The 12,500-nt window shown below is 41.3% G+C and overlaps 1 protein-coding gene across 2 annotated transcripts in view; it reads right to left on the bottom strand.

Annotated features, from left to right (window-relative positions):
• LOC143023504 (limbic system-associated membrane protein-like) overlaps nt 1-12,500 on the bottom strand; it is a 730,760-nt gene that overhangs the window by 106,617 nt on the left and 611,643 nt on the right. For both annotated transcript variants that reach the window (XM_076182035.1, XM_076182036.1), the window contains 2 exons: nt 4,020-4,164; nt 1,477-1,616 (listed from right to left, as the gene is read on the bottom strand). In XM_076182035.1, the coding sequence (XP_076038150.1) occupies nt 1,477-1,616; nt 4,020-4,164 (285 nt within the window). The remainder of the gene's footprint in view (nt 1-1,476; nt 1,617-4,019; nt 4,165-12,500) is intronic.

The following is a 12,500-nucleotide window of genomic DNA, read 5'->3' as shown; positions in this document are numbered from 1 at the left end:
AAAATGCACATACACAGGTACACGAACATTTACATCCACACACACACAAACACATATATACATACACACATACGAACACACACATACACAAACAACGCACACACACACACACACACATACACACACACACACACACACACACACACACACACACACACACACACACACACACACACACACACACACACACACACACACACACACACACACACACACACACACACACACACACACACACACACACACACGCACACACACACAAACACACACACACACACACACACACACACACACACACACACACACACACACACACACACACACACACACACACACACACACACATACACACAATTACACAAATACACGATCACACACGGAATCACACACACAAATACACAGAAACACACACAGACATATGCGGTATTTGAACACACTCAACATCTGCTCCTTCTCTCTTGGTGGGGCAGTTGGGGGCCACCCGTTCAGAACTAAAATAAAACCAATTGATTATATATATTCTGAATATCCACTTCCTAATGTGCAGGGGAAATGTCCACAGGGCCATTGCAAGGGAGATGTATCACAAAGCATACAAAGTTCAAATTATATTATTGCTTACGTTTGAATTAAAGAAAAATAAATGAAGACGTAATGTTAAGAATTTATATCACGTTTGTAAAGGAGCAATCCGGGCTTACACTAAGAAGTATTTGGATGCATTAGTAGGTGTCACCTGTGTTCTATGTGCAAGGGCGAATAGCTTTTTAACTGAAAGTTCGACCAATATATGTTCATTGTACTCAGCTTGGATTATACTCAAATGTGGTAAACACGAAAAGACAATGTTCATATGTTCAGGTTTGGTGTATTCCTCCAGAAAGATACTAGTTAAACCACATTGGTTCTCAGTGTGTCTCTTGTAAATGATACTGACACTCCTCTGGACACCGAACACTGCAACTAGGGTTACACACTTTAAGAATCAGTATACTTTCACTAAACAATATTGAAAGGATAAGGAGCGTTTATGCTCAACGTTATTACTCTGGACAGTGTTCATACGCTCGTGGTTATTATAATGAACCGGGATAATGGCCAAAAGGTCACACACTAATGCTCATTAGACCCTAATGTTCACACCCTAATGATCAATGTACATATTTTGGACGACCCCTATAGGATCATACATGCTCAGAAATTTATGCTCATAGAGTCACACACGCTCACGCTCAGTGTACTTTCTGTGAGTGATACTCACACGCTCAAAACCAGAGTACTCACGTGGACAGTCGCTCACCTGACTAATGCCTTCAAGGTTACAGAAAGAATCACTTTACAGTCTTTAGCTCAATACACGCTCATTGTTTTCACTCTGAAGGATGCTCATGTGTGGCTGAGCACATTACATTGAACCTGGACAATGCTCATAGGATCCCCCTTACACTCATGCTCACTCACGATCATTGTACTTACTCTGGACGACGTGCACTAAGACTGAAGAAGGTCTGGCGTTGGAGGGCACACAGGTGTAATTCCCTGCGTCTTCCCGTGTCACTGAATTGAGATAGAGCGTCGAGACATCTCTCGTCGTCTTCACCACCACACCCCTTAGCCTGAAGGATGAGGAGTAGGAAGAGGTGGAGAAGGAGTAGAAGGAGGAGGAACAGGAGGAAGAACAAGAGGAGGAGGAGGAAGAGGAAGAGGAGGAGTAGAAGGAGGAGGAACATGAGGAAGAAGAGGGGGAGGAGGAAGAGGAGGAGGAAGAGGAAGAGGAGGAGGAGGAGGAGGAAGAGGAAAGGGAAGACGGAGGGAGAAACCAATCAGTTACGGTAAGTCTTAAAGGATGTAGTCATATAATCTGATTATGTAGTCTATATACACGGATCTGTTCACCCATCCATATGCATGCATATGAACCACATGTCGGCTGTTTTAGGGAGGTTTGCATGGTCATGGTCATGTAGACAAGCGAATGTACAAATACATTTACATAGTACAAATACAAGCACACAGATACAAATATATGTACACATGTATTCTCTCTCTCTCCCTCTCTCCCTCCTCTCTCTCTCTCTCTCTCTCTCTCTCTCTCTCTCTCTCTCTCCTCTCTCTCTCTCTCTCTCTCTCTCTCTCTCTCTCTCTCTCTCTCTCTCTCTCTCTCTCTCTCTCTCTCTCTCTCTCTCTCTCTCTCTCTCTCTCTCTCTCTCTCTCTCTCTCTCTCTCTCCCTACCTCTCCCTCTCTCTCCGTCCCCCCTCTCTCTCTCTCTCTCTCTCTCTCTCTCTCTCTCTCTCTCTCTCTCTCTCTCTCTCTCTCTCTCTCTCTCTCTCTCTCTCTCTCTCTCTCTCTCTCTCTCTCTCTCTCTCTCTCTTCCTCTCTCATATAGTTCGATAACTGAGTATCCCAGTGTCTGTCTATCTATATATCTATTTCTCTCTTTTTAGTTTCATGCACACGCACACAATACAAAGACATGTGTTCGATCATCCACACCTAAATTTACGAGTGTGCATAAAGCCGCACATGCAAACTTGGACATATCAAATATCACTGACAACGCCATCGTCCATAGAGATCCTGATATAGGGCTGTCTGGTTCATCCGATTTCGGTAGAACTGAAAACAACACAGATATGAACAAACGCATGGAGTGGAATACACTCAGACAGCGCATAGCTCCGCCAATGCTATTGTCACAAAATTAAAAACTCGGTTCGTAGGTTTTAGGCCATGCCATCGCTGAAAGCATACCGTTTGTGTTATGAACAGAACAATTTTATGGAGTTCGTATTTTAGGGATTTTAGGGATATCCTTACGGAGCAGAATCATGCAGCATTCTTTTATGACTTTAGATTTTTTTTATAATTCTTAACTTATGTTATCCCTCTTCTTTAGCTCTCTTTAAAAAATTCCTTTTGCCACGTCTATAAACCCCCAAACTCTTTGGCTCTATATTTCCTCTATGGACATAAGCGCTGGTTATTGGCGGCCGAGTGATAATATTTGGCAAAAAGTATAACTGTAACCTACTCAAACCAGAGAAAATTTGTCAATGATGGTTTCTGAAATAGCTACATAAAGTGTCTAACACTAGTTTTGTAGACATTGGATAAAACACAAATTCTCATCTACATCACGATCCACCTCAAAATGTAATGAGTTTTGTGGCTTTTGGGAATATTTTGTGAACACACAGACAGAGATAGGGTAATCCTATAAACTCCTCCCAATTTCACTGAGGTAAAAACCCAATGATGAACATATAAGGCGTCCAGAAACAGAGGGGCATCTCCGCCACTTTTACTGTTTTCGATTTATGCAGTTAAGCCTGGATCGTGAAAGGTGTAAACCTCATCTATATGTATATCCGTGCCTGAATCCAATCTGTAAAAGTGGCGGGGATGCCCATCTGTTTCTGGACACCTCATAAGCAGTCTCTGCTTGGTCATATCGCTGATGGGGTCGTTCAAGTGAATTATTCACCAATGTCTTAGATCACATGCTAAACTCGTGATCGTCATATATTACCTTTTTAGATGAGAGCTCAGAGCTCATATAGTTCGATTACTGAGTATCCTTGTGACTTTTTAGGCTCAACACACCCTTGCCCAAGCTAACCATTGACGATTTGCAATATTAGAGAAAGCCTTCTCGCCGTGAGCGTGGTTCTAACCCTGTACCATAGCGTGAGAATGATCAATATTAACCACTACACCGGTTAAGTCAGGCATTCCTGTATCGCGATTTTTCATGAGGGTGATGTCGGGGTTGTCATTGATTACATAGAACTTATATGATTATCTTAACTTGGCGAAACTTTATCATGAGCTAAATATCACAGAAGTTGAAGGAAAAAAGCTAAATGAATTGTAGATTCTAGAATTAAAGAAGATTTATAACTGTCATTCATCGCTTTTAGGAGTCGCAAACGGACAATATACTCTGGTTAACAAGGAAAGATCTCGGGTAGATTTAGACAAATTAAGTTTAGTTATGGAGACTTAACCCTTTACTTACTTGTCGTAATTGATCATCCGGTCCTCCCGGTACCAGAAGACGTATACCGGAGGTTCGGTCATTTTCCGCATGAGGCAGGCGAGTCTGAGGGCAGACCCGGTGTGGATGTATCGGTCCGGCCCCCCGGCGATCTCGGAATGAGCCTCTGCAGGAGAAAAAATACAAAATAAAAAATGAAATAAAATGAAAAATAAAAAAGGCGGGCATTGGGTTAGCTCAAAGGTGAAAAATGATAATAGTAATAATATGACGATAATGATAATAGTAATAATAACAATAAGAGTAATTTAGAAATATTGTTGAGGAAAAACAAGTTGATAGATAAATGAATGCGTAAAAGAATAAAGTCTAACGTTCATATGAACAATTGTTCCATCCCATCTGACAAAAGAACAGCTTAGAATTAGCCATGAAAACAGGAAAGGCGCAAACAGGAACAAAAGGAATATAGATGGCGTGCAATCCCTCTACTACCTTTGAAGGAAGTTGTCACAATTATATATAAGATAAAAGAAAAATAATAATAATAAAACAGCGCCCAGAATGGACGGGCTTCATTCAAAGAGTAATTAAGGTACACAGAGTGCCTCGCTGCACACGCATTACATAGCAAACGATGAGAGTACCAGTCGTTGAAGGGAGATAGTTTTGTACGCTAAGGCGCTAATGAACCCGTGAGGTCATCGTAAAGAGAACGAGGATGGGGAGTTTAGGGGAAGGTAACAGGATGGATGGAGGGAGGGAAAAGGGGGAGGTGGAGGGAGGAGGCAGGTTAGGAGGGAGGGATAGGGGCGAGAAGGGAGTGGTAGGGGGCTGGCGCGAAGAGGGATGGTGGCTGGGCAAGTATTGGGAAGGAGAGTAAAAAGACTGGAGTAACAAAGGCAGGAAAATGGAAGGAGGGAGGGATAGAAAGAGGTTAGGAGACGTGGAGAGGGAGTTGGGGAGGAAGGGGAAAGGAGGAGGAAGAAGGAAGAGGGAAAGAAGGAGGGAGGGGGAAGGAAGGAGGGAGGGGTAAGGAAGAGGAACGGGTAAAGGAGGGAAGGGTAAAGGAGGGAAGGGTAAAGAAGGAGGGAATGTGAAAGAAGGAGGGATGGAGAAAAGAGGGGGTGGAGAAAAGAGGGAGGGATGGGGAAAAGAAAGAAAGAAGAGTAAAGGAGGGAGCGAGAAAGAATGAGGGAGCGAGAAGAAAAAAGGGAGAAGCTAGGAAGGAGGGAGCAGGAACGAAGGAAGGAGGAGAGAGCGAGGAAGATTGGAAGCAAGAAGTGAAGTCAAGTTAAGGACCAACATTGATGGGATGGAGACGTGTTGCGAATTTTCGAGCCATCTCAAGATCATGGACGACACGCGGAGTGAGGGAGGGAGGGAGTTTGGCAGGGTGTTAGGAAGTTAGGGAGTTAAGAAGTTAGGGAGAGAAAATTAGGAAGGGAGTTTAGGACTTAGGGAGGGTGTTAGGAGGTTGATAGATTTGGAGACATTAGGAATCTAGGGGAATTATGACATCTGGAGGAATTAGAGAAGGAGGGGAGGGGGTAGACCGAAGGCGAAAGCAAAAAAGTAAGCGAGGAAGTAAGGTAGGGAAAGTTGCAGAAGAGAGGGGAGGGGAAGGAAAGGAAGGGAAGGGAAGAGAAGGAAATGGGAAGGGAAGAGAAGGAAATGGGAGGGAAGGGAACGGGAGGGATGCAGGGGGGAGATGATGAAAGAGGTAGAAAAGATCACCATAGACAAGAATGGAGTGGTAGGTAGGAAGGAAAAAGATTTCTGAAACAGAGAATGTTGTTATCTCTTAAGCTGAGTGAAATGATCTGACGGCAGACGGAATGAAATCTCAAGAGAGTCACAGGTGCTGAAGAGTTGATGGCAGACCTGTACTCAAGCACCGGTGACTTCACTGATAAACCCGTAAAAAAATCTTAGTTTCGTTAAGAAAAATTAGGCTCGCTGTATGCCAAGAGCTGATTAGGTGAAGATGTTGTCATAAAATAAATCTTAATTTTTTTTTAAATCTCACTGCAAGTGTTGTAGAATTGACGCAGAACCATATAACCATGCCTGTTTTCTTCCTTATTTCAATTCAAGATTATTTGTCGCTCTTTAATTGCTCAGAATTGTCTTTGCACTGAGAAAGATAGTAAGAAAAAGAGCGAGAGATAGATAAAGAAAGAGAGAGAGAGACAGATAAATAGAGAGAGAGAGAGTAAACGGATGCTGAACAACTCCATCCACCTCATCTGTAACTGCGTGTGTTTGCGTGTAAATGCAAATGTACATGTCTGCATGTGTATATCTGTGTGTATGTTCTTCTTACCTAACACGTCTGTGCAACAATAATTTAACGATTAATACTACAGATTGGATTACGGAATACTGACCGATGTCAATCAATTGACTAAGTCATTCGTGACGTATAAATTTAGTTTGGCCAAGGCTGCACGGGGCTTCACGCGACACTGGTCGTGTCTGAAATCGTTTTCTGAGGACGTCTTGGCGATTCGGACGATTTTTTCAGCAAAAGAGAACATTTTATTCACCAGACTGAAAGTGAGTATTAAGGGAGAGAGACTGAAGGAAGTGGATATTTTTAGATACTTGGGTGCGAATGTGGCAGGAAAGGGAAGAGTGGAGGTAGAGGTAGGATGTAGATTGAGAGAAGCAAGTAAATGCATTGGGGGGATTAAAGTGTGTAATGAGAAATAGACATTTGGGAATGGATGCTAAGAGGAGATTGTATGAAGGAGTGATTGTGCCAAGAGTACTATACGGGGCAGAAACATGGAACAAAAGAGAAAAAGAGAGGAAGAGTTTAAGATTAGGTGCCTGAGAAGTATGATAGGGGTTACTAGGCTGGAAAGAGTGAGAAACGAGGACATGAGGAGAAGAACGATGGTGGAAAGGGAATTGGGAGATAGGATTAATGAAAGAGTATTAGGATGGTTTGGATACATGGAAAGGATGAGTGAAGAAAGATTAGTAAAGTAGGTGTAGAAGGCAGAGGTGGAAGCAGCGAACACGAGATGGAGAGATGTGTAAAAGAGGCAGTAGGAAAGAGAGAAATGTCTGTTGAGGAAGCATGGGAGAAGACAGAAGATAGGGGTGAATGGAGAATGGTTGAGTTTGGATGATGCTGTGATGCATGAAATGGAATGTGTGGGGGATGGGAGGTGAGGGAATATGTGTGAAAAATAAATTGACGCAGCCCGAAGGAATTTCTCCCCGTCTTCCCCATTTCTGCATGAGGGAATGGAGAGGTGGGGGGTCGCCGATTTAATGAAGCGGCCTTGTTGTGGATGTGCTGTGTCTTGCGACACTGCTTCTGACCTAGGGCAGTGGGTGAAATGCAGGAATGACCTGTCATCTAAAAGGAGCCAAGATAAGAGGGGGGGGGGGATGGAAGTGGAGTATACGGGGATGGAATGGGTGGGAGTGGATTTTATGCCTTTGTTTTTGGCTACCTCCCTTGTAAGAGGGAAAAAGCTTTTGGTATATGTATGTATGTATTTACTATTTTGTTCATTTATCCTATTCATTTATCTACTTTCTTATTAACTCATTTTTGAATTATTCAATATCAGTTTGTTTTTTCTGTGTTATCGAATTGGAATTTTTTAATTTGCTCCCTTGATATTCTACCCACAGTTTTCCAGATGCTATTGGATTAGGCACTCCATTTTCCCCTTTTTTTTTTCTCTTTCCTCTTCCTTTTCCTCTGTTACTTACCCTAACTCAAACTCTGCTTCTTCCTCTTCCTTTTCCTGTTCCTTCCTCTTTCTTCTCCTTTGTTTCTTCCTTTTTCTCTGCTTCATCTCTTCATATTCTTTCTATTCCTCTTTCTTTTTCTCTTCCTTTTTCTCTTCTTCTTCTTTCCTCTGCTTCTTCTCTTATTCCTCTTCTTTCTATTCATTTTCATTTTCCTTTGTTTCTTCGTCTTCTTCTTCCTTTCCTTCTTTTCTTTCCCTTTTTAAGGTTCTATCCCTTTTCTTCTATTTCCTCCTCTTCTACTCTTTTTCTTTTATTTTCTGTCTTCTTTTTCTCTGCTTTTTTCTCTTAATTTCTCTCCTCTTCTTCTGCTTCTGCCTCTCCCTCTTCCTTTCTTTCTTTTCTTCCCCTACTTTTTATCATTCCTCTGTTCATCACCATCCTCTTCTATTTTTTCCTCTTCCTTTACTTCCTCTTCCTATTTCCAGCTTCAATTCTTCCTCTGTTTCTTCCTCTTCTTTTTAATCTTCTTTCTCCTCCTTTTCCTCTACTGCTCACTCTTCCCCTGCTTCTTCCTCCTCTTCTGTTTCTTCTTTTTCTCTATGTCTTCCTCACCTACTTCCTTCTCCTCTTCCTCTGCTTCTTCCCATTTCCTTTTCTTCAGCTTCCTTCACTTTTTTCCTCTTCCTCTTCCTCTTCTTCTTTCTCTGTCTCTTTTTCCTCTTCCTGTCATGCCTCCTTTTCCATTTGGTTCTTCCTCTTCCTCTTTCTTTCTTTCTCTTCCTATCCTTACTTCCCTTCTTCCTTTTCCTTCTCTTTTTTCTCTGTTTCATCTTCCTTTTCTTTCTTTTCCTTTTCCTTACTTCTTCCTTTTCTTCCTTTCTTTCTTTCTCTTCCTGTTTTTTTCTCTCTTTCTCTAATTCCTTGTCCTCTTCCTCTTCCTCTTCCTTTCCCTTTCCTTCTTCTTTTTCTTCTTTTCACTCCTTTTCTTCTCTGAGTTAATGAATTATACTCTAATCAGATTGCTTAGAACTCCGCCCCAGCTGATGACGTAATCTCATGAGCCGTTGTGATTGGTTGTCCGGATTTTCATAACCCGTGGGGTCCAACGGCGATTATCCATTGGTCGTTTTTTTTTTTTTTTTTTTTTTTTTATAGAGATTAATAGCACTTTTCTATACATAGACATATTTCTGGTGCATATTTTTATTATATTATTGATTTCAGTGCTTTATATATATTCGTTTTTATAGAACCACTTACTTTTTTCATGCAGTAGGGTATTTAGGTACATGAAAAATCGACCATAGCATGACATGACTTGAAAAATCTATTGTAAAAGATCTAACCTTACTAGGTGGATGTCAAGAAGACAGTCGATGTAAATCCGAAAATTATCTTAATTTCATTGATGATATGCTGTTGAAATCTAAGGGTGAACGGTCCAAAAATAAGTCGGGATTAATTTCACACTACTTCGATTTCGTGTCGCAATATAATCACAAATCTACAATCAAAATAAAGATCAATAATAATTGAAATAATGTAATAGATGGGTTTACCTGTTAATGTAGTCATATACAACAGGAATCAAGACACGTTTGACATCAGCGAAATTAGACGTAATTCACGGAAATTAATTAGATTTTCGAGATCAGCGTATCAAATAAGTCTGATAGATTTTGGTTGTCGAACAATGTAGGACGACGGTCATGGCCAGGTGGGGAAGCGACCCAACGTCGGCCAAAAAAAAATATATATACATATATATATATATACATATATATATATATATATATATATATACTGTATATATATATACATATATATATAAATATATATATATATATGTATATGTATATAAAAGGCTTGCCGAAACTAACAGGGTTTTGCCCTACCAGGGGTTTCTCATTTCATCAAAGAACTTCCTACATAAGGTGGTCCTGCGCGATGGAGTCAGAATTGTCTACCTGTCGACCATCTTGAAAACCCGTCACCATCCTCACTTCCATCTGGAGATGGAACCCCTTAGGGCTGGTGCCCGGTCCCAGGGTCTCTGTCAACTTGGCCTGCATTTTACCCATAAGGCGAACTGACAACCTGCGACTGTTCCCCTCCTCTTGATTCAACGACAAGTTTGACATAACAGTTTCATGATAATACAACGAAGAGAGTCCGAGGTTTATTGCCAAAGAATTCTATGGAAGGACCCGAAGACCAATAGCAGCTACTATGAGGTTGTAATTAATTGTAATCCATCTTCGTTGGGGAGGAATGCTGAGCTATTTGGCAGGACTTTACTATGACAAATTTTCTCCGCTTGGAAAAAAAGACGTCATATTCTGTTACGTCATTTTCTATGATGATATATTTATGACGTCATTCTTGTTTCTCTTAAGTCACATATGTGACGTCATCGTCTGCAACATCATAATTACCTCACACGATGCATTGTTCTCGAATTGTTGAAACCCAAAGGCACCAACCGACTTTGGAACATTCGTCGAACGTGTCAAAATTAGACACACTGAATTAGTCCACCATACTTTCTCTCCCAATGCCAACATAAACAGTATTGTGGTCAGGTGATTTTATTCGAATGAAGGAAGCTTCTCATGCTGTTCAGCGTCTTAACCCTGCCGTGCATTATCCTTTCACCTCAACAAATTCCTTCGTGTGATATGTGCTTAACGGTCAGTTCCATTTAGCACGGGGTAGCCTACCGTGTATATAACTTGTACTGATCAAAAATGACAAATGTTCGTGTGTATATGTGTGTGTGTGTGTGTGTGTGTGTGTGTGTGTGTGTGTGTGTGTGTGTGTGTGTGTGTGTGTGTGTGTGTGTGTGTGTGTGTATTTTAGCAGTAGTAGTATTGGCAATAGTAGTAATAGTAGTAGTAGTAGTGACAATAGTAGTAATAGTAGTAGTAACAGTGGCAATAGTAGTAATAGTAGTAGTAGTAGTAATAGTAGTAGTAACAGTAGTAGATGTAGAAGAATAGGTATGTATGATTATGCGAGAGAAAGTGATGGTGGAAGCGAGCATATACACCATATACAACGAAATTGAATTTATAGAGATAAGTTCTGTTATAAAAATTAGACGATACATTGCGCCGACAGGCGAAGGCGTCTTGTGGATCCTGATGAGTTTGTACCAAAGCTTCACGAAATTCATTTGGACAAACGAACTTGTTAAACAATTATGCAAATGGATTTCGCTACTAAACGAACGAATGACGTAAACTGGCATCTTCATAGTTAAGTGAATAATGCATAACAAACTCCTTCCTGTGTTGTAACTTTGCAACTCCTTCGCTAGTGAGGGGAGAGGGGGTAGTTGCCGCGGAGTATACCAGAGTAGAGTGGAGTGGAGTAGAATTACTTGCGACACGTAGATTAATTATACGCAGTAAAGTAGATATCAACTACAGTATATGTGTCTAGCCAAAGAAGTGAACGTACATAGTTTATCTTTTTCTTTCTTTCTTTCTTTTTTCTTTAATCAATCTCCTCGTTGTTGAGAAACAGAAATTTCATTCTGGCTTCTGAACCGAGCTCGTTTGGTGAGTGATGTAAGGCCGACCAGCTCCTTCAGGAACCCGATAATTAGAGGAAATGAAGGTTGTATCGTTCTCCCGTGACGCCAGAGCCTTAATGAAAAGAGAGGATGTTATACGGACTCCTGGGACCCCTAATTATAGGGCTCCAGAAGCATCAGTCGACCTTTGTAGAGCCGACGAAGGATATAGTTAAGGTCTCTCATAACTGAGGCATAAATAAACATATAAATAAATAGATGAAATAACAATAATATTGATGATAACATTAATGAGGAGGAGGAAGAGGTAAAGAAATTGGTAAAGGTTTTTACAAGTTGTCTTTTAAGGGTCTTATTCTTAGCTGTATTTGGGTTAAGAGGTGCTTAAGAAATATTTTGTCTTGATCCTTTGGAGAGCCACAAGTGCGGCCTCAAAGCAACAAACCCCTTCTCATGATGACGTGAATCCCATTCCACACCCGGTGGTCCCTCTAGCCTGAATAAAACTACTCGGTGTTACCCAGGGCAAAGTAGTTAATATATTCGTATCAAAAATTTATACAGCGGCTGCAAAAGGGTTATTTTAACTGTCAGGAATTTGTTTACATCATTTTAATCAAGAAGTGGATAAGACCTAATATATAAGCATTAAGAGGATTAACTCCAGAAGCTCATGAAGCTTACAGTTGGATTAGCTTTACCATTGATGCTTCTCGTAAACACCTTTCGGTGTAAAAAGAACGTCCATCCTACATGACGTCACAGGATTTGAAGCAAATACGACGTTAAGTTGGTTGAGTATCGCAGATAATTGAGGCACTTGGTGATTCTCTTCACATTCAGGAAACTTGAGGTCCGGACTGATCATACCTAAAGGTGAGGTCATGTACGTCGCTTCCGCTCCACAGAAGGAGGCACCTCCGGAGCTAATGGAGGAAGGTTTCCAAAGATATAACCGAACATTGAGCGACACGTTCCCAGAGCTCTTGCAGAAGATAGACTCCCCCAAGAAGCTCGTAGCACCTCCACTCCCGACGAAAGAGGAGATCCAGAAAGCTAAGTATCTACTCTTTGGGGAGGACGACCAGGAGAAGGGAATGAACCCACAAAATACTCTGAAGCTCTTGGTGGCTGGGTTTGGGTTTCTGTTATCAGGGTTCTTGTACTTCACCTTGATGCCAAGCTCCCAGTTAGACTCCATCGAAAACCCTGACGCTGTGAATAGCTCCCATATGATTCTGAGTTCG

The sequence above is a fragment of the Oratosquilla oratoria genome, unplaced genomic scaffold, assembly GCF_046742065.1.
Source record: "Oratosquilla oratoria isolate Oo_2021 unplaced genomic scaffold, ASM4674206v1 SCAFFOLD48, whole genome shotgun sequence".
Classification (NCBI taxonomy): Eukaryota; Metazoa; Arthropoda; class Malacostraca; order Stomatopoda; family Squillidae; genus Oratosquilla; species Oratosquilla oratoria.
The sequence above is the reverse complement of the archived record's forward strand: the minus strand, read 5'-3'. Positions and strand labels throughout refer to the sequence as shown.